The sequence below is a fragment of the Schistocerca nitens genome, chromosome 3 (genome assembly GCF_023898315.1).
Source record: "Schistocerca nitens isolate TAMUIC-IGC-003100 chromosome 3, iqSchNite1.1, whole genome shotgun sequence".
Taxonomy (NCBI): Eukaryota; Metazoa; Arthropoda; class Insecta; order Orthoptera; family Acrididae; genus Schistocerca; species Schistocerca nitens.
Window position 1 is genome coordinate 69144917 of NC_064616.1, and position 21293 is coordinate 69166209.

Here is a 21293-nt window from a genome sequence, read left to right on the forward strand (position 1 = left end):
TTATTAATATACAGTTACGATAATGAAACTGAATTTATTGACTAATTACTACTCACATACGTGTTGTGAATATTGAGTCATAAAATACCGACAATTTTTTATGTGCAAAGCTATTGTACTGAAATAACTGAATACATCAGATTAACAAAAAAGATCTATATAATCTAGGAAAACATAAACATTCTAAATTAGTTGACATACATTTTCTCTTATACATTACAAGGTTACCGTCAACAAAATATGCTTTGGGTGTAGAGAGTACCACCACACACTATGCAAAAACATTTTCATGACTCGTCATATAATTTCCCCCTACTGAAATAATCGTCACACATTACTAAGAAATGGTCCATACATAAATATGTCACATTTCTTCCAAGTATACTTTGTTTCTTCGTCTTTACTCCGTGGCCATTTTCCACACGACTTTGTTTTTTTTAACTTTGTTGAGAGGTCCTTGAGGCAAAGGTTCTTTTGAATGTCGTCCAACACTTTCAGCGAGCTCTCTAGGGATATTCACATTTTGTCTCTGATTCACTTGGCTCCTGATAAGCTGAAGAGAGAAATTCTTCAAGAACTTCCGACGTATATGTTTCGTTTCTGTATTAGAAACAAAAATTATTTGGGCACTAATTCCTGCCACATTCATTAGAGCAAAGAAGAAGGTCAGTGGCCACCGTCTTGATACATCATATGAGGAAGAAAGTTCATCAACAACATCAACACCACGTTTTATAATATTGTAGAAAGTACTGATCTCCAGTTTAGCAGTATCACCTGTGGAATCGTCAATGACAGCATCATGGTGCATTGTTGAAATCAGTAATGCCACGTTATGTCCTCATGTAAACCGAAAATGCTGGAATGAACTCTTCAACCTCATTCGTTTACAAATGATGGTGGAGTCTCTCTCTTGTTTTTGCAAATTGTACCAACCATTGTAAGTTTATGTTCCTTGAGAAGTTTGGAGGCAAGGCTGGAACTGGTGAACCAGTTATCCGTCGTAACATTCCTACCAAAATTTATAATAGAGAACAGGTTTTTTCTTCGTTTACTAGTTACAGCTAGACCCAACAATATCAACACTATTTACAATCAGAGACAATTAGTTCTACGTACCCTCTTGGCACTTGTAGTGCAGCTACGTAGTATCACACCCGAGGGACATCGTACATCGCTTCAGCTGGGTAAGCTCGAAATAGCAGAACGCCGGGCCGCCGGAGCTACAATCTAAAGAGCGATTATTTTAATACAAGGCAACAGCACTTAAGTGTTTTCAGCCTTAGAGTTGAAACGATAACTGCACGCAAGCAGCAGCAGCAGTTCGTGTACCGCTTCCACATTTAAATTAAAGTCTAACACTTCTGAAATACGCTACCCGACATCGCAGATGACAGGCGTAATACACAAACTGTACGCACCTCTACATGTAACGGCCTATCTACATTTTTCATTAAATTCACTTTGTAAATGTAAATAAATTTCACGTATAATTTACTAAAACATAATTTTTCCATAATTGCCATGGCAACTACATAATAATTGTTTTCTCAAATTTTTCTAATTATATTTAGTATGATAAATATTTGTTTTTCGCAGAGCACAGATGACGACGAAGAAATAATGTCTGTAGGATCAAGTCAGGACACGGACGGAGATAATGAAACACAGCTTAATGGGGCTGAAACGGAGTCTGGAGAAGAATCCGCAGAGGTCAGTATACACTCCAAAAAGCGAAATGACTAGAATAATGAGTAACAAGGTAGGTGTTTGAATGAAAATCCTTCAAATAACATCCATAGTGGTAGAGGCTGAAAATAACATTAATTAAAAGACTTATGTCACTGAAATAATGGTTGTGTTTCGTCTTTCATCCATAAATGGTAGATATGCAGTGTCACCAAACTATGAATTAGCCATAAGTCATAAGAGGTAGCGACGTCCATTTCTTTAGATGTACAATGACATTTTACTCTGTGCATTAGCGTTATACACAGCCACATGAAGGCTGAGAGGCAAAACTAGCGCAATGGCTTGCGAAAACTATCTCTAAATAAATAGCATATTCGATTTGGTCGGCGAGGTCAGATTATTCCGAAATAAAACGATGTTCATGGTTAACGCAACGTTGAACCACCTGTAGGGCACCTTAATGCAGCGATACGTCTTATAGTGTAAACATATACCTAATGAAGCGTTTCCAAACGACTGCTGTTACGTTTCTCAAACACTGAAACACATACGTCCGTCAACGATGAGACGAAAAACCAGGATTTCCGCCAAAAAAAAACATGTACTCTCTAAAGTTCAACTCCGATGATGTGGTTAGCGCCGGTCGCGCTGGCCGAGCGGTTCTAGGCGCTTCAGTCGGAACCGCGTGACTGCTACTGTCGCAGGTTAGAATCCTGCCTCGGGCATGGATGAGTGTGAGGTCTTTAGGTTAGTTAGGTTTAAGTAGTTCTAAGTTCTAGGGGATTGATGACCTCAGATGGTCATAGTGCTCAGAGCCATTTCAACCAATTTGATCTGGTTAGCAATTACGATGTTCGTCAAGTCACGCTAGTGCGAAATGCTATGTAATAATGTTGGAACCTCCCCCCCCCCCCCTTCGCATGAGGACAATATACAGAACAAGATTTAGTTGGTAACATTACATGATTACATTATGTCTGGCAGCGTACTCTCCTTGGCGTCTAACAATCGGTGTAATTAACCACCCAGAGAGTGTGTGTCCACGCTATTCGACAGAGAATGATTAAATTTTTGGATTAGGCAATCTGCTACATATACAGGCTGTTTCAAAACTCGACCGCAAAACTTCAGGAATGGATTCCTTATATAACAAGAAGAAAAAAAAGGCTAAGTCAACATGTGTCCGGAAATGCATAGTACCGAGTTTTTCGAGTATGTTTCTGTTACGCAGTGCAGAAATAATGTAGATTTAGATATAGAAGATGACTCCGTGATAATGTTACAAACGTTCCGGGATGGTGGACAAGGTTAATGTATCAATTTCAGGCCAGAGAGCCTAGTCCGGAAACGAGAGGGGAACATGGCAGGATCTATAACCCAATCTTTGCTCAATGGATGACTGGTCAAACTAAGCGGCCAAAATTTTTCTACGTACCTTATCTGCCTTTTAGGGAATAAACTGTTCAGCCGAAGTGGCTAACGTTGCCCTTCACACTTTTGAAACCCGTGTTCCAGACCCGATTATTATTATAATTTTTTCTACATTTATTTACCCATGTCCATGGAAGCTTACTACACGAATGTTTTCCAGTGCATATTGAAATAACGTTGTCCTTATTCCTCTACTAATTGTAAGTCTGGTGAATGAATTTAAGATAATAAAAGAGAATAATATTTGAAATTATTTACGGTGAAATTCCTGTGGTGCATCTTCATTCATAATTCAGTTACAAACGCCAGTTTTCGGAAAGGTCATCTGTTATGCCTGATTTGACCCGAAATTATTTTAAACGCGTGAAATCCTCACAGATGTTAACGACTTTCTTTCCCGTGTGAGATACATTCGAAGAAATGTCACTGTGTCAAACATGCCTTCGCGCGATGCTCGTGGTATTTGGAGTTACTATATTTCGAATGTTTCTATGATCGGTATCTTCCATGGAATGTACCAAATCTTTCTTAAGAATAAAAATGAGAATAAAGTTTAATAATTAATGTAAATATTGATACAAGAGTGAAATATAAAAATATACGAATTTAAAAAGATAGTAACTATGCACACATATATACGATACACGTATGCCATTGTAAAACTCAGTTGTAATTTTGCATTTAATGTAACATTCTTTTAACCCCTAACTTGATAAGAAAACAATCGTGTAGTAACCTTCGAAACTTTCATGTAGTAACCTTCTACGGACCTCGGTCGATAAAGAGAAAAGAAATAAAAATAATAAGCGGATTTCGAACAAAGCGTACAAAAGTGGGAGCCCGCGACGCTAGCCATAGGGTCCTGTTTCGGCTGAGATATCGCGCGCTGAAAAAGCATCTAAACTATGTCGAAAACTTCGACCGTCGTTTTTTTAGAAACTGTAGAATATGTACGGATAAGACGAGACCCGTGTTCGCTTATTTTGAATCCTCTTCCACTGAGTGAAGTGTCTGGAAAATTGGGTTATTCTCTTCGTGAGTTGAAAGTTATAAGACAAAATTGTTTTGATACCTCTGGCAGAGGACTGTTACTGCTAGTTTCCGCCGGCCGGTGTGGCCTTGCGGTTCTAGGCGCTTCAGTCTGGAACCACGTGACCGCTACAGTCGCAGGTTCGAATCCTGCCTCGGGCATGGATGTGTGTGATGTCCTTAGGTTAGTTCGGTCTAAGTACGAGGGTTGTTTTTTAAGTAAGAGCCGTTCGCGCGTATAGCCCCGTAGTTCGCGCGGACGCCGCAACAAGCTACCGCGCCACTTGCCGGCATCCTTCCCGTTCACACTGATGCAAGTTGCAGCTCTGTAGCTGACGTGTACGCATCGCTGTGCTACTTTATAATGTTTACGATTATTGAATCGCCCGCCGCGTGTGAGATACGGTCAGTTATACGTTTTTTTACCGCGAGAAGCCTATCAGCTGCAGAAATTCATCGTCATTTAACAGAAGTTTATGGCTCGAATGCAATGAGTGAAGGTAAAGTGCGTCAATGGGTTTGAGAGTTTAAAAATGGCCGTCAAAACGTCCATGACGAAGAACGCTCAGGCCGGCCCTCTGTGGTCACTGATGATTCGGTGGCTGCAGTCGAAACAAAGATTCGTGAGGACAGAAGATTCACTATTTCCACTCTTTCTTTGGAATTTCCACAAGTTTCAAGATCGGTTTTGTACAAAATTGTGTCTGAAAACCTAAACTTTAAGAAACTGTGTTCTCGGTGGGTACCCAGACTCCTCACAGAGGACCACAAACGGAAGAGATTTGCTACTTCATTGGACTTTTTGATTCGTTATGTGGAAGAAGGGGATGATGACATGTTGAGTCAAATTGTCACTGGAGATGAAACATGGGTATCCCATATCACTCCCAAAAGCAAGCGACAATCGATGGAATGGCTACACACAACCTCACCCGTCAAGGTCAAAGCCAAACAGACGCTGTCAAAGCGCAAGATTATGGCAACTGTGTTCTGGGACTGGCGCGGTGTTTTGCTAGTGGACTTTATGCCATGAGGAACGACAATCAACTCAGATGCCTACTGTGCAACTCTAAAGAATCTCCGCAGAGCAATTCAAAACAAAAGGCGCGGCATGCTGACAAAAGGAGTTTTGCTCCTGCACGATAACGCTAGGCCTCACACCTCTCAAAAGACTCGGGATTTGGTTGATTCTTTTGGCTGGGAAGTTTTGGACCATGCACCATACAGCCCCGACCTTGCTCCTAGCGATTTTCACCTTTTCCGGTACCTGAAACACCATCTTGGCGGGCAGTGCTTCAATGACGACGATGAAGTGAAAGTGGCCGTGAACTCTTGGCTGTCGGAGCAGGCAGCCGAATTCTTTGAAGAGGGAATTAAAAACTTAGTTGTACGGTATGACAAGTGCTTAAATAAACAAGGCAACTATGTAGAAAAATAGGTAAAAGTGTGTAGAATCAGAAAATAAAAGTTTTTTTACAAAAGTATTTGTATCTTTTTTAAAAAATAAAATCGGCCCTTACTTAAAAAACAACCCTCGTAGTTCTAAGTTCTAGGGGACCGATGACCACAGATGTTAAGTCCCATAGTGCTCAGAGCCATTTGAACCAAAACACGGAAAAATTGTCTAGTAAATATTGTATCTACGCTCCATAACTCAAGAGCTATAAACAGTTGTTCAAAAGAAGAGATGTGTTTCACGGTAGCAAAGATGATCAAGAGGCCACAGCTCTTAACGTATGCACTGTACAGCTCATGTTTACTGGACTTTATTCCTTGTTTTGGTCCATACTCTCACCTCTCAAAATATGGAAATCAAAAAGCTTGCAGTAGAAAATATCCACTGTCAGTAGTGTCAGAACGATTTTTGCTTATAAATTTCTAGTCGGTCTTTTTCGGACTAGGATCCCTTGCCTCAGGTTGATATATTTATCGTTGTCCGTCATCCCTGAACGTTTGTAGCAGTATCACGGAATCATACTGTATATGTACATCTACACAATATGTGAGCGTGCACTGCGTAACAATAACATGCTCGAATAACTCGGGAACTACACATTTCTGGAACAGCGTTGACACAGCATCTATTTCTTCTTGGTACATCTGGAATCTATTCCTGAAGTTTGCCATTGAGTTTTAAAACGCCCTGTCTATCTTCGGGCATCCGCTCAGAAATAGGTTGTTTGCGAGGGTCACTTAGGTCTGACATCATTTGATTTTCAGTATGTCTACGTTATTTGTGTCAGTTCTGCCCAATATTCGATGATTCATGTAACTGGTGTGAGGAGAATCGTCTATCAGTACTCTTTCCTGACGAATCCACGAACGTTGTTTGCTTCGTGGTCCCTGTTACTCTTGATATACCTAGCGCGACAAAGATATCCACAGTCTTCTTCCGTAGTGACTCATCTATGATTCACCATTTGTGCTGTAAGACACCGCTTACCAAACTCAGACCAGCTTCCTTAACACCAATTACAAACTACAGTCGCAGAGCATACGCTGCAGATACACCCCCCTTTTTTTTAATTTCAGATTGGACGATTTATTCAAGAGAAAGAGCTTCACAATTTCAGCAAGTAAATAACACGATGGTCCACCTCTGACCCTTATGCAAGCAGTTATTCGGCTTGGCGTTGATCGATAGTGTTGTTGGACATCATCCTGAGGGATACGCGACAGATTCTGCGCAACTTGCGCATTGTGCCCGCAAAACGCCATTGTGGTTGGAGGGTCCTGCTCCTAAAATTCTCAATTGGGAAGAGATCCGACGACCTTGCTGGCCAAGGTTGGGTTTGACAAGCACAAACAAGAGTTTCTACAACTCTCGCGGTTTGCGGGCGGTCATTATCTGACTGAAATATAAGCCCAGGATGGCTTGCCATGAAGGGCAACAAAACAAAGCGTAGAATATCGTCAACTTACCGCTGTGCTGTAAGGATACCGCAGATGACAACCAAAGGCGTCCTGATGTGAAAAAAATGACATCCTAGATCATTACCCCTGGTTGTCGACATGGCAGGCGACACACAGGCTTGTATTCTACCGCTGTCTGGTGCGTCTCCAGACACGTCTTCGGCCTGTAATGACACGGACTGGAGTAGAATTGTCTTCAGTGATGAGTCCCGCTTCGAACTGAACCATGATGAGTGGCACTTGGAGCATTACGGGCAGCGCCTTCAACCGTGTCGGTATTTTGACGATATTACGCGCCAATTGGACTGAATTTGGCCCGATACCCCTCAGGAGGACATCCAACAACTCCACGAATCAGTGTCAAGCCGAATGACTGCTTGAGGGCCAGAGGCAGACCAACGCGTTATTGACTTGCTCAGTTTATGAAGCTCTTTCTCTTGAATTAATCATCTAGTTCTTCTAAAATTGCAATTTTTTGTTTGTCTCTACATGTACAGTCATGTTCAAAAGTATCCGAACGACCTGAATTGCGTTTCGCCTGATTCGCATGCAACCCACATAACGCAGCTGTCTAGCAGGTCCTCTAATCGCTCCTTGGTACAGTCGTTTGACTGTTCAAAATGGTTCGAACAAGTCACCACTAGAAAAACACTGCTCCTCATCGCAATAACTCAAGATGTAAAGTAATACTACGATACTACAAATATCAGGGAACACCTTATCACAGGTAAGACTGTCCTTAAGGCTTGTAAGCTCACATTTATTACAATAAATGACATACCTGAAATGTTACCACCCTCATTATTACGCCAGATAGGTAATGCACGTAGTAAGTTCGTCGTATTTTTGATTTCCTCTTCAAAGTAACATACCGTACTTATTATTTAACACAAAATGATATTAAAAATTTAAGTTATTCAGGATCATCTAGTTGAGAATATGTATGAACTTCAAATGACACGACGAACCGTCTCGTTCTGCATATGGATTCAAATCCAGATCATACAGACTAAGCAAAGATTTCGTGACTGACGGAAACTAACAGTCATTCCTGATTAGGCATACAGAGAGTGATATACCTCGATTTTAGACAGTATCAATTAGCAAATACCAACTTTAAATTACATAACGCAAACATTTTTAACGGACGCGACTTCCTACCTAACACCTATTGTCCCTGTTAACGAACTACGAGAGATGTTAAATATTGCTTCTTGATAAGTAACTTATTTGAAATGCCGTGAGGTAAAGCTTTGTGTTGGACAGGGATTTGTACACAGAACCTAATAAGATAGATATTGAAGCACAATCAACAGTGACATATCGGATTTTCTCGGCAGTAGCTACATGTTTGAACTGAAATGACGAGACGAAACATTAATTTTTTCCTTCCCAGGACTCCAACCCGACACCTATGGCTGTTATATTGTAGAGAAAACGAACGTTAAATATGGGTTTGTTGCACCAGCAGCGACATGTGAGCATGTTTGAACTAGAAATAATATGACGAAGAGTTCAGTGCTGACTGGGAATAGAGCTCCACACATATCGTTGTCGACTACACACAAACAGACGTCAGCTACCAAATTTTTCCCCACCACCAGCTCGGAATAACATCTTGAACTTACAGTGATCTCGCAAATAGTTCTGTCCCACTGGGAGTCAAAAACGTCAAATATCGTTAGTGTTTACAACGAATGAAAATACATTAAAAACCGAAATTATTATCCACCAGCAGATAGGTGTTCTTATGCTAGAGCTTGATAATACATAATGAAATCATTAGTGCGGGGCCAGGATTCGAACCTATTCACGCGCAATATGTGGAGATGTTGAGGAATCTGCAGTTTTGAACAAACACCAAATTTTGCCGAGCTGTATTGTCACGAAAGGATCAAATTCCGCGTTAAGGGCTGTCTGAGTTGCATTCCCAGTTCAGAACCAATTTTACCGACATACAGAAGCTCAGGTAAAAGATGGAATAAATGTCCTGCGAGCCTACATAGCGTTTGTTTCGTCACTAGAAATAAATAACTAGTATAAGAAAGGTTACTGGTGATAGAGTTTCTACATGTCGCCACTCCAGACTTTATTGTGGCTCAACCTAACGTCTACTTGGTAGAGAAGGAATATCATTTTTAATGTGAATTCCAGACCACAATGCCATTATATCTTCTTTACTTGGTGTAACCAGAAGAGAATGGAATCTGTCCCTCCCTATCTAAAATCATTGACCAAAGTTGGAAGCGAACCCAGACCATAGATACATGAACCTATCATCAGCGCAACAGACCACCAAACCCTCTTCTCAGTGGCTCATTTTTCAATCCACACTGGCTGAGAATTCTGACACACAGGCTCCGTGTATCAATTTGCAGCATGTTCAGTAAATTCATTTACTTGGTTGACCGAATCACCATGAACTAGCTACCTCGGCTACCCAGTGCATGCATTCAACTTTATTTTGTAATAACCAAAATAAAATCACGTAACTGCCATCAACAAAGACCTGCCAACAGTGTAGGATGCAGAAATTTAAAAAGGAAGTGTTCCTTTCCACTTGAGCTACTCTATTGCGCTATCTGTTTGTTGAAAACGTCGTGCAGTGCAAAAGAAAAGGTATAACTGTTTGTCTCTTATAAGTATTGACCTGGCGATATGCATTATCCCACAGTGCTGTGAAATGCAGCAGTTCTGGAGGAATTGTTGTTAACTTCTGGAGGTGTTACAGCTACGTGTCAGCTAGTGATGTAATGGTAAGTATCGCGCGCGGTACATAAGGTGTCGCGAGTTCGAGTAAATTCACTGCTACATTTTTTTTTTAAAACGAAATTCTGCTGTCTGCTAAAATTAACAATCTACTGGAACTTGCAACATAATTTCCTTCACTTCTCAACCCAAAATACTCGTATGTGGAAAAAGGGCTAACTCCTGCGACATTTTGTTCATTTCAGGTTTAATAGACAGCCAGACAGTAGATGCATCTCGAAACTTTTGTATTATGTATGGGTAGAGCGCATCGTGCCAAAATACGTCGGAAAAGAATTTTCTACATTAGCTGTCGTCTGGTAGTGGCATTTTATTTTTCTTCAAACCTTGTTTGACAGCTTTAACTCAGAACAAGTTTTCTACATGCATGGATTCAATAAACTGCATGTGCTTTTTCAGACTGTTATAGATAACATCAGAGAATTCGCATATATCGTTGATGATTAATTTCTCTCTCATGTTTACTATTGTTTTAACAACATTAAAGGAAACCTTACGAAATTTGTGAACTGTATTATAACAAAATGAAATAAAACTACCCACGATAACCTTACGATGAAAGTCTGTTTTCATAAAACTGAGTATCTGTACACAAGCGTGCCTCTATCGTCACGAATTGGTAAAATACTACTCACTTAGATTTTGATAGGGTCTGTGTTTAATTGGTATGCTGTGTCATACTCAAGAGGTATGCAAGTGTGGCATTTCACAAATAAAGTTATGTATTCCTAGAAACCCCATATTTATCTTGTCAGCAGCGGCAAGAGGCGTTACCTGTTGTGCAGCGTTGTAAGTTTTTCACCACTGCACTATGAGCCGAAAGTATTTTCTTGCGATTTCCTTATCGATGTTTGATCTGACTGCTTGTAGCTCTTTCATGGAAGGGATAAAAAAGCTACATTCACTGAGACTGGAACTGCGAACCACATCAGGCGCTTTTTCACAGGTCAGCACGTTACCAGAGAGCTGGCAAAGAAGTATGTGTCTCAGTTTCCTCTTACGACACCAATAGTGGCTAGAACTCGTAAACCGCTATTTGAAGGACGAGTTTAGTTGCGATTTCCACGTGCAGCAACTTTCCTGGGCTGAAAACCGTAAATTTACAACCTTTTGTTACACCTCAAGCGATAATAACTCAGATTATTCAATGGAAGTGACCGGTAAAATCAAGTGAAGTTTGAGGCTTAATTCCGTGCACACCAGGAAGTAACTCGTCGATCACAGAGTTGCCAAACATACATTGCCTTGTTGCCAAATCTCAGTTACAATACCAGTAGGAAGAAGACGAACCGATGTGATCTTACAGCGGGCTGGGAAGTGACCACAGCTGGTGTCTCCAAGTCGCGGCTCCTACGGCCTGGAATACGTAATGCGTCTGATTCGCAGAGAGAGAGAGAGATAAAAATCAAAAAGAATGAGAGAGAGAGAGAGTAAAAAATTGTAAAGAAATTGAATCATGGTATGTAAAGAAATCTTTCATTAAAATGACACGTTCCATATCATTACGAAATATCGTATTCATGATCTATGGAACAAGAATTAATCTAATGTAATCTAATCATATCATATTGACGACTAGCCATGAAGAGTCATGAATTACCGAAGTTTTTGCCAATACCAGCAACCAAATATAAACTTGAAAATAAAAGACGACAGTTTTTGTAATAAACCGGGACTTCTATGAAGACCCTTTCGTCCCTGTTAACTAACCACCAACACGTAATTGGATTTTTAACTAAATAAAATGTTACGTATCGGTTTTTTTACCAGCTGCCAGGTGTTTGACTCTAAAATAAGGATACAAACTTTTGTGCCTAAGCGACAATCGAACTGCACAACTACCGTGCATCCACGAATATAGCTTAAGTATCAGTTGCTTACTCACCAATAGTAAAATGTGTGCGTGTTTGACCAGAAATAACACCTATTGCGATTTTTGGCAACACATGAACAGACATTAAAAATGCACGTTAATTTTCACTAACAGGCCGGTGTGCTTGTGATAGGGCTTGTAATGAAATTATGAATATTTTTGTACTGGATAAGGATTCGGACCCATATACTTACCTTTGGAGGAAACGTAGAGAAGACTGCAGTCTTGAGAAAAGGAACGAAATGATTGAACTATACCGTTCCGAGAGATTCACATCCTCGAAAGAGGAGATACGAATTCGAATCACAGTCCAGCACCAAAGTTTTCAACGTCTCTAGTTCAATCAAGTACAAGTAAAGTGAGAGCCCTGTTCCTTTAAATGGCTATCGTTTCATCAAATAAAATAAAATTTTCTAATGTAAGTAAGTTTACTGGCGACTGTATTTCTGTTTACCATGACTTCCGCTATGTCATTTCCCAACGGAAACCGGCTCTGCCCAGTTGGTAATGAAGGAACGTGATATTTAATGCGGATTCTGGATTTTAACGTCTTTCTCTTGATGTTACCAGGGGTAAAGTAAATATGTTTGTGCCTCTTAAAAGTAGATGTCTGAACCCACGCATTGCACCTGTGATAGTTCGTTCCGCCAGACCATTGTGGCCACATTTCCCAGCCCCAGGAGTGTACTGTAACAGGTGATATGCTTAGCTTACAAAATTAGTTACGGTGGAAAAAACGCGAGACTATTAAATGATTATGTAGAAGCAAGCTTCTGAAGCGGAGATTATGCTATTCTCATGTCAGCAGGATGTAAAGACTCTTCTAGGCATCATAGGCTCGATGTGAAGCCATTTTGAAATTTTCACAAATTCAGAAAATTTCTTAGGTTGAGAAAATCCACTGGGAATTGTGAAGTTACCGGATAATTCGATTATTACCGTCATTATTACTATCATTTCGTTCAAACTGCTGCTGGAACACTGTACTAGAAGATCATTTGATGTCTTTTGGTCACTATAGAAGTAGTTTCCCAAGAACAGGTTCTTTCCCTGTCTCCCAATGGAGAATCATGATGTTTTATTTAAATGATTACAAAATCAGGTAAAACGAACAGTCAGGTTGTCAGTATAAGCACATTACTGTTGTCAGTATGATGTTGCACTGCCCAGGGCCTGTAATGATAAAGGGCCCGTTTAGGTTAGGCATATTGCATACAGAAGTGGAAGAGAGAGCACCATTAAATTCTAATCCGTATGCATTGCATACATACAGAAATTACTGTTACAGTGTACTTATGGAGCGCAATGAGTGAATTGCGTATTTTCCGGTGAGAAAGAGCACTGGCAAACAGTCTTCGCTACATAGGTTCCTTTAACTGGTGTCACTGTGAGCTAGAATTTGTGGTCAGCGACTAAGTGTAAGGTCAATGAGTCAGATGCGAGTTTTGCAAATGTGAAATACTTTCCTACATTATAGAAGCGAATATTAAATTTGAACTAATATTGCGAAAATTTTGTACTTGGATAGCTTAGAATGAAAATCTTTCTGTTTATTGCAAAGGAAAACAACTGATTTTCTAAAACATTGTCTGTCATACACAACTTGAAACAGGTCATGTCGACCAAATCATATGGACGAACTGACAGCGACGTATATCGGAAGGCAGTAAGATCTCTGGCTTTTTGGTTTGGCAGTACTCGATAGCCATTTCTAGGCCCAAGTAAATGAAGAAAGGCAGCGCGTTTTTGTTATCAAGTAACGTCTTCATCAATTACTTTAGTTTTAATGTTATCTACGAGTTATTACTGATGTTTGATATTAACATGAAAAGGGTTCCGAAGACAGGGAAAGAACCTGTTCTTGGGAAACTACTTCTATAGTGACCAAAAGGCATCAAATGATCTTCTAGTACAGTGTTCCAGCAGCAGTTTGAAGAAAATGATAGTAATAATGACGGTAATAATCGAATTATCCGGTAACTTCACACTTCCCAGTGGATTTTCTCGAACTAAGAAATTAGCTGAATTTGTGAAAATTTCAAAATGGCTTCACATCGAGCCTACAATGCCTAGAAGAGTCTTTACATCCTGCTGACATGAGAATAGCATACTCTCAACTTCAGAAGCTTGCTTCTACTTAATCATTTAATAGTCTCGCGTTTTTTCCCACCGTGACTAATTTTGTAAGCTAAGCATATCACCTGTTACAGTACACTCCTGGGGCTGGGAAATGTGGCCACAATGGTCTGGCGGAACGAACTATCACAGGTGCAATGCGTGGGTTCAGACATCTACTTTTAAGAGGCACAAACATATTTACTTTACCCCTGGTAACATCAAGAGAAAGACGTTATAATCCAAAATCCGCATTAAACATCACGTTCCTTCATTACCAACTGGGCAGAGCCGGTTTCCGTTGGGAAATGACATAGCGGAAGTCATGGTAAACAGAAATATAGTCGCCAGTAAACTTACTTACATTAGAAAATTTTATTTTATTTGATGAACCGATAGCCATTCAAAGGAACAGGGCTCTTACTTTACTTGTACTTGATTGAACTAGAGACGTTGAAAACTTTGGTACTGGGCTGTGATTCGAATTCGTATCTCCTCTTTCGAGGATGTGAATCTCTCGGAACAGTATAATTCAATCATTTCGTTCCTTTTCTCAAGACTGCAGTCTTCTCTACGTTTCCTCCAAAGGTAAGTATATGGGTCCGAATCCTTATCCAGTACAAAAATATTCATAATTTCATTACAAGCCCTATCACGGGCAAACCGGCCTGTTAGTGAAAATTAACGTGCAATTTTAATGTCTGTTCATGTGTTGCCAAAAATCGCAATAGGTGTTTGTTGTTGATTGGCAAGAGGGCCAACCCACTAATGTAAGAGGAAGCCGAAAGGCACGCGTTTTAGCTCACGCAGGCTGGCGTGAGGTCTGGAACAGGACAAGGAAGTTAGACTAGAAAAAAAGGATGTAGCTGGTGGAATACTTAACTTTAATCCATTAATGTTGAACGTAGCTCTTGTCTGTACATTCTTTACACTATCAATAGCAACTGATAATGGCGCCTTCCTAGGTCGTAGCAAATGACGTAGCTGAAGGCTATGTTAACTATAGTCTCGGCAAATGAGAGCGTATTTTGTCAGTGAACCATCGCTAGCAAAGTCGGCGATTGCTTGGAAGTCTCTCTAGACCTGCCGTGTGGCGGCGCTCGGTCTGCAATCAGTGATAGTGGCGACACGCGGGTCCGACGTATACTAACGGACCGCGGCCGATTTAAAGCCTACCACCTAGCAAGTGTGGTGTCTGGCGGTGACACCACATCCCTCCCCCGCAAATCGGCGTACGGTGGTGTTATAAGGCTTCCGCCCACCGTGGGGAGGACCCCATGTTGACGTATGCGACGAGGTGGGGAGCCTAACAACAGCCGAGGCTGTGCCACCCGCACCCTGCCATTCGGTCCGAGGGTAGCCAGGAAACGCCTGAAAACTTGCTCCAGGGTGCACCCCAACATGCGGTGTATGCGCCCGCAGAGAGACAGGAGGGGCCGAAGGGTCGACCTCCATCGGACCGGGGCACCCGACGGGCGAAGATGACATATGGTCCGGAGCGGGCAAGAGGTCCATGTCGGAGGACAAGTGGTGACGGGAAGCGATCGGCGTCGCGTGACCCAGGGAGGCGCCCGGCGGTTACAGCGACATGTCCACTGCGGGCGTCGCCGGTGGGAGAATAGGCGGCGGCGGCGGTGGCGGCGCGTCGCCATGGGGCAAAATGGAAGGCAGAGTCGGGAACACCTGGGGCTGAGGCGAGCCAGTAGATGGGTCCCCAGGGCGCTGACCGGACGGCACCGTCGCTGAAAGCAGACTGCGAGCGGCAGATCCCGTGCGACGACAGAGGCGCAGCTGATTGAGATGCCGACGCACCTCACCAGAGGCCACCAAAACCAGATACATAGCGCGGCCGAGGCAGCGAAGAATGTGCCCTTCGAGCCAACGCCGTGAACCTCGATAGTTGCGATAGTAGACAACGTCGCCCGGAGCAAAAGCAGGAGTCTGCCGCTGCACAGGAACCTGATGCGGCGGATGTAGCAAAGACATCAAGGGTCGATGAGGACGACCGTGGAGCAACTCAGCCGTCGAGCGACAATCTCGGGGCTGAGAGCGATACGAGGACAAAAAGAGCAATAACGCGTCCTCCCGAGAATGCGACTCTTTCAACTTCAACATCTGTGACTTGAAAGCCTGGACCAATCGTTCAGCGGCACCGTTTGACTGTGGCGAAAACGGAGCGGACGTCAGATGTTGAATACCATTGGCCTTGCAGAATGGCTGAAATTCTGCGGACATGAATTGTGGGCCATTGTCGGAAACAATAGTCTGCGGAAGACCTTCAATGCAAAAGATAGCAGATAACGCTTGGATGGTGGCAGATGACGTCGTGGAAGGCATCCGGACAACAAAAGGAAAATCACTGAATGAATCTACCACAACCAACCATCGAGCATTCCAGAATGGACCAGTAAAATCGATGTGTAAGCGTTGCCAGGGGAAGTGGCTTTTGGCCGTGCAAAGAATTTCCGCGGGGGTGCGGATTGTTGTTCGGCACACGCCATGCAAGAAGAGCACATATTCGTAATCGCAGCATCGATTCCGAACCAAGTACAGTGTTGACGAGCAAGTTGTTTCGTTCGCACTATACCCCTATGTCCTTGGCGGAGAAGCCGTAAGACAGAGGACTGTAACGAACGTGGGACCACGACCCTGGACTGATCATTATCTGAACGCAACAGCAAAATACCACGTCGTACAAAAAGTCTCCTTGTGAGCAAAAAAGGCCGGCCGAAGTGGCCGTGCAGTTAACGGCGCTGCAGTCTGGAACCGCAAGACCGCTACGGTCGCAGGTTCGAATCCTGCCTCGGACATGGATGTTTGTGATGTCCTTAGGTTAGTTAGGTTCAACTAGTTCTAAGTTCTAGGGGACTAATGACCTCAGCAGTCCCATAGTGCTCAGAGCCATTTGAACCATTTGTGAGCAAAAAATCGGCGAACCAACGGATCGTCGATCCGTGACTTTGACAGGGGCCATTGCGTGGCAACAAAACGCAGAACGGTAGCAAGGACAGGGTCGGCAGCTGTGGCTGTAGCTATACGACGAAAATCAATCGGAAACGATTCGACCACGTCATCGGTTTCCGCATCAATGAACATGCAAGCAAGTTCGGGGGAATCGAATGCTCTATCCTCAGCAACAGGCAAACGGGACAACGCATCGGCGTTTCCGTGCTTAGCAGTGGACCGATACAAAATATCGTAGCGGTACTGCGAGAGGAAAATAGACCAGCGAATGAATTTCTGCGCTGTACGTGGAGGTACAGGCTTGTTCGGATGAAAAAGCGATGTCAAAGGTTTGTGGTCTGTGATGATGGTAAAGTGACGACCATACAAGAAATCATGAAACTTAGTAACACCAAATACGAGAGCCAATGCTTCTTTCTCGATCTGTGAATAATTTCTTTGCGCAGACGAGAGCAATTTGGACGCAAAGGCAATAGGGCGATCGTGCGATCCATCTTTGTGCGCAAGCACAGCACCGATCCCGAAATCCGATGCATCCACCATCAACAAAAGGGGCTTCTGGGGATCGAACGGCGTAAGGCAAGTATGGGAAAGCAACGCCGATTTCAACTGGCGAAAGGCGCGTTCGCATTCCGTCGTCCAGACGAACGGAACACCTTTACGGCGTAAGCGATGAAGCGGAGCTGAAATGGAAGAGGCATGGGGAACATAGCGATGATAATAATTAATTTTTCCCAGTACACTCTGTAGCTGCTTCAAATTCTGCGGCGAAGGCAAGTCTTGTATGGCACGGAGGTGCTCGGGACTGGGATGTATGCCTTGGGCATTGAGTACATGTCCCAGGTAGGGTAAGTAACGAGCAAAAAACACACAATTGTCCTTCCGCAAGAGAAGACCATTTTGTCGCAAGACCTGAAATAATGTTCTGAGATTGGCTAAATGTTCTTCTTCCGTCTGTCCGGAGATCACTATATCGTCCAGATAGTTTGCTGCAGTAGGGACCGACGCACAAACAGTTTGCAGATATTGCTGAAACAATGCAGGGGCGGATGCACACCCAAATGGCAGTCATTTGAATCGATACAAACCAAGATGCGTGTTAACCACCAAAACGCGCTGGGAGTCTTCGTCCACGGATATTTGCAAGTACGCATCTGCTAGGTCCAACTTCGAAAAATATTTACCTGGGCACAGTTTGTCAAAAAGATCTTCTGGGCGGGGTAAAGGAAAAGTTGCAATCACTAGTTGTGGATTCACTGTTACCTTGAAGTCCACACAAAGTCTCAATTTTCCTGAAGGTTTTGGCAAAATTACTAACGGTGATGCCCAGAGAGAAGCCTGCACACGTTCAATCACACCTTGTGATTCCAAATCGTTTAATGTTCTTGCGACCTCATCACGCAGTGCGTGGGGAACATTGCGCGCTCTGAAAAATTTCGGTTGCGCGTTTACTTTCAGTTTCAAATGTGCTTTATAGTTCTTAGCGCAACCAAGGCCAGGTGCAAAAATGTCTGCAAACTCTTCACATAGACGAGAAACACTGTCAGAAGGCACAGTCTGGTTCACTGATAGGACCTGATTTACTATAGACAAGTTAAACAACTGAAATAAATCGAAACCAAACAAGTTCACTGCAGAAGAAGAACGAAGGACGTACAATGACACAAGTTTTGTTTGTCCCTTGTATGTAAGAAGGCTGCACTGTCCTAACACTGGGATTACTTGTCCTGAATAGCTATGTAACTTAACATTTGCGGCATGCAACGGAGGTGTGCCCAGCTGTTTGTACGTGTCTTGATTGATCAGTGAAACTGCAGCTCCGGTATCGAGGTGGAATGGTATCACTTTGCCGTTAATGTCCAAGTCGACAAAAAGTTTATTGTCCTCTTGACAACAAGAGCGACTGTCTCATGCAACGTGAACTGACACTGGTCCGGATCACTTGCGACTTGACGGGATTTCCGTCGATGTCGACGCACACTATTTGTGGGACGAACACAGTCACTGTTAGAGAGAGTGGCACTGTGTGGAGTGGAATGAACTGCATGAATTTCCATGGGCGAAGTTTCACGAGCCTGAGTATCCTTGGTTCGATTCCGATTCCGGCGCGAAGCAAAGGGCCTGGAATGGTTGTGAGTGTCCGATCTGAGCTTTTTCTGGCAAACACTCTGAACATGTCCTTTTTTATTACAGAAAAAGCAAATAGCTCGGCGTGATGGGCAATTCTCACGCGAATGTCTAGTAGCACACCGTGGGCATGATTTTATCACTGCATTTGCTTGCCTGCGGGGCACACGTGGCTGAGAGCCTGGTGGCAGCTGCGCGGACGGGCGCGAGGGCTGTTTACTGTTCCGTGCAGCGCACCTGACGGGCCAGTTAATGTGACACATGGCTGGTGAAGTTTCAAATGATTCCTGAGCAAAGTCAAGTGTGTACTGCCGATCCAATATGTCCATCACTTGTTGAAGGGAGGGATTGACTAGTTTCAAAATCTGTTCCCTTATACGAACATCAGAAACGTTCTGTCCAATTGCATCACGTACCATAGTATCTGAATAAGGGGGTCCACATTGACACTCAAAAGCACAATCCCTAGTAAGGCCTTGCAAAGTTGCAACCCACGCCCGATTAGTTTGACCTGCCGTACGTTTTGTACAAAAGAAAGTATACCTTTTTGCAACTACATTGACTGATTCTTTGAAATATGCACCTAATGCAGACAAAATTTTGTCGTAGGACAGAGTTGCTACGTCGCATCGGGGAAATAATTTGACTATCACACGGTACGTGTGCACCCTGACGGATGCTAACAAAAAAGGCTGCCGCTCATTACCTTGAATTCTGTAGGCGGCGAGATGGAATCCAAATTGGCGTGACCACTCCGTCCAGCTTTCCAGTGCAGCATCAAAAGGACGAAAAGTTGGTGCAACAGCGTGTTGTGGCTGCGGTAGCGGTGGAGCGGCGGCCGCCGCATCGTTTTGCATTGCACGTTGACCCTGGATGAGCTGTCCAAGGGCATCCAGTAAGGCCTGCGTCTGCTGATTCTGTAAGCGATAAAATTCGGACAGTACATTTGGAGATTGTGGCGAAGCCATTACACAAGTAAATCAGGGCAATATAGGTACGAACGCGGTTTGGCCTCGTCGCCAAAATGTTGCGGATTGGCAAGAGGGCCAACCCACTAATGTAAGAGGAAGCCGAAAGGCACGCGTTTTAGCTCACGCAGGCTGGCGTGAGGTCTGGAACAGGACAAGGAAGTTAGACTAGAAAAAAAGGATGTAGCTGGTGGAATACTTAACTTTAATCCATTAATGTTGAACGTAGCTCTTGTCTGTACATTCTTTACACTATCAATAGCAACTGATAATGGCGCCTTGCTAGGTCGTAGCAAATGACGTAGCTGAAGGCTATGCTAACTATCGTCTCGGCAAATGAGAGCGTATTTTGTCAGTGAATCATCCCTAGCAAAGTCGGCTGTACAACTGGGACGATTGCTAGGAAGTCTCTCTAGACCTGCCGTGTGGCGGCGCTCGGTTTGCAATCAGTGATAGTGGCGACACGCGGGTCCGACGTATACTAATGGACCTCGGCCGATTTAAAGGCTACCACCTAGCAAGTGTGGTGTCTGACGTGGACACCACAGTGTTGCCAAAAATCGCAATAGGTGTTATTTCTGGTCAAACACGCACACATCTTACTATTGGTGAGTAAGCAACTGATACTTACGCTATATTCGTGGATGCATGGTAGTTGTGCAGTTCGATTGTCGCTTAGGCACAAAAGTTTGTATCCTTATTTTAGAGTCAAACACCTGGCAGCTGGTAAAAAAACCGATACGTAACATTTTATTTAGTTAAAAATCCGATTACGTGTTGGTGGTTAGTTAACAGGGACGAAAGGGTCTTCATAGAAGTCCCGGTTTATTACAAAAACTGTCGTCTTTTATTTTCAAGTTTATATTTGGTTACTGGTATTGGCAAAAACATCGGTAATTCATGACTCTTCATGGCTAGTCGTCAATATGATATGATTAGATTACATTAGATTAATTCTTGTTTCATAGATCATGAATACGATATTTCGTAATGATGTGGAACGTGTCATCCATGATTCAATTTCTTTACAATTTTTTACTCTCTCTCTCTCTCATTCTTTTTGATTTTTATCTCTCTCTCTCTCTGCGAATCAGACGCATTACGTATTCCAGGCCGTAGGAGCCGCGACTTGGAGACACCAGCTATGGTCACTTCCCAGCCCGCTGTAAGATCACATCGGTTCGTCTTCTTCCTACTGGTATTGTAACTGAGATTTGGCAACAAGGCAATGTATGTTTGGCAACTCTGTGATCGACGAGTTACTTCCTGGTGTGCACGGAATTAAGCCTCAAACTTCACTTGATTTTACCGGTCACTTCCATTGAATAATCTGAGTTATTATCGCTTGAGGTTTAACAAAAGGTTGTAAATTTACGGTTTTCAGCCCAGGAAAGTCGCTGCACGTGGAAATC

The 21293-nt window shown here is 43.0% G+C and overlaps 1 protein-coding gene across 1 annotated transcript in view; it reads left to right on the top strand.

The window, feature by feature from the left end:
- Nucleotides 1-21293, top strand: part of LOC126249270 (uncharacterized) — a 411510-nt gene that overhangs the window by 266732 nt on the left and 123485 nt on the right. The window contains exon 6 of the mRNA XM_049950924.1: nt 1600-1713. Coding sequence (XP_049806881.1) covers nt 1600-1713 — 114 coding nt within the window. The remainder of the gene's footprint in view (nt 1-1599; nt 1714-21293) is intronic.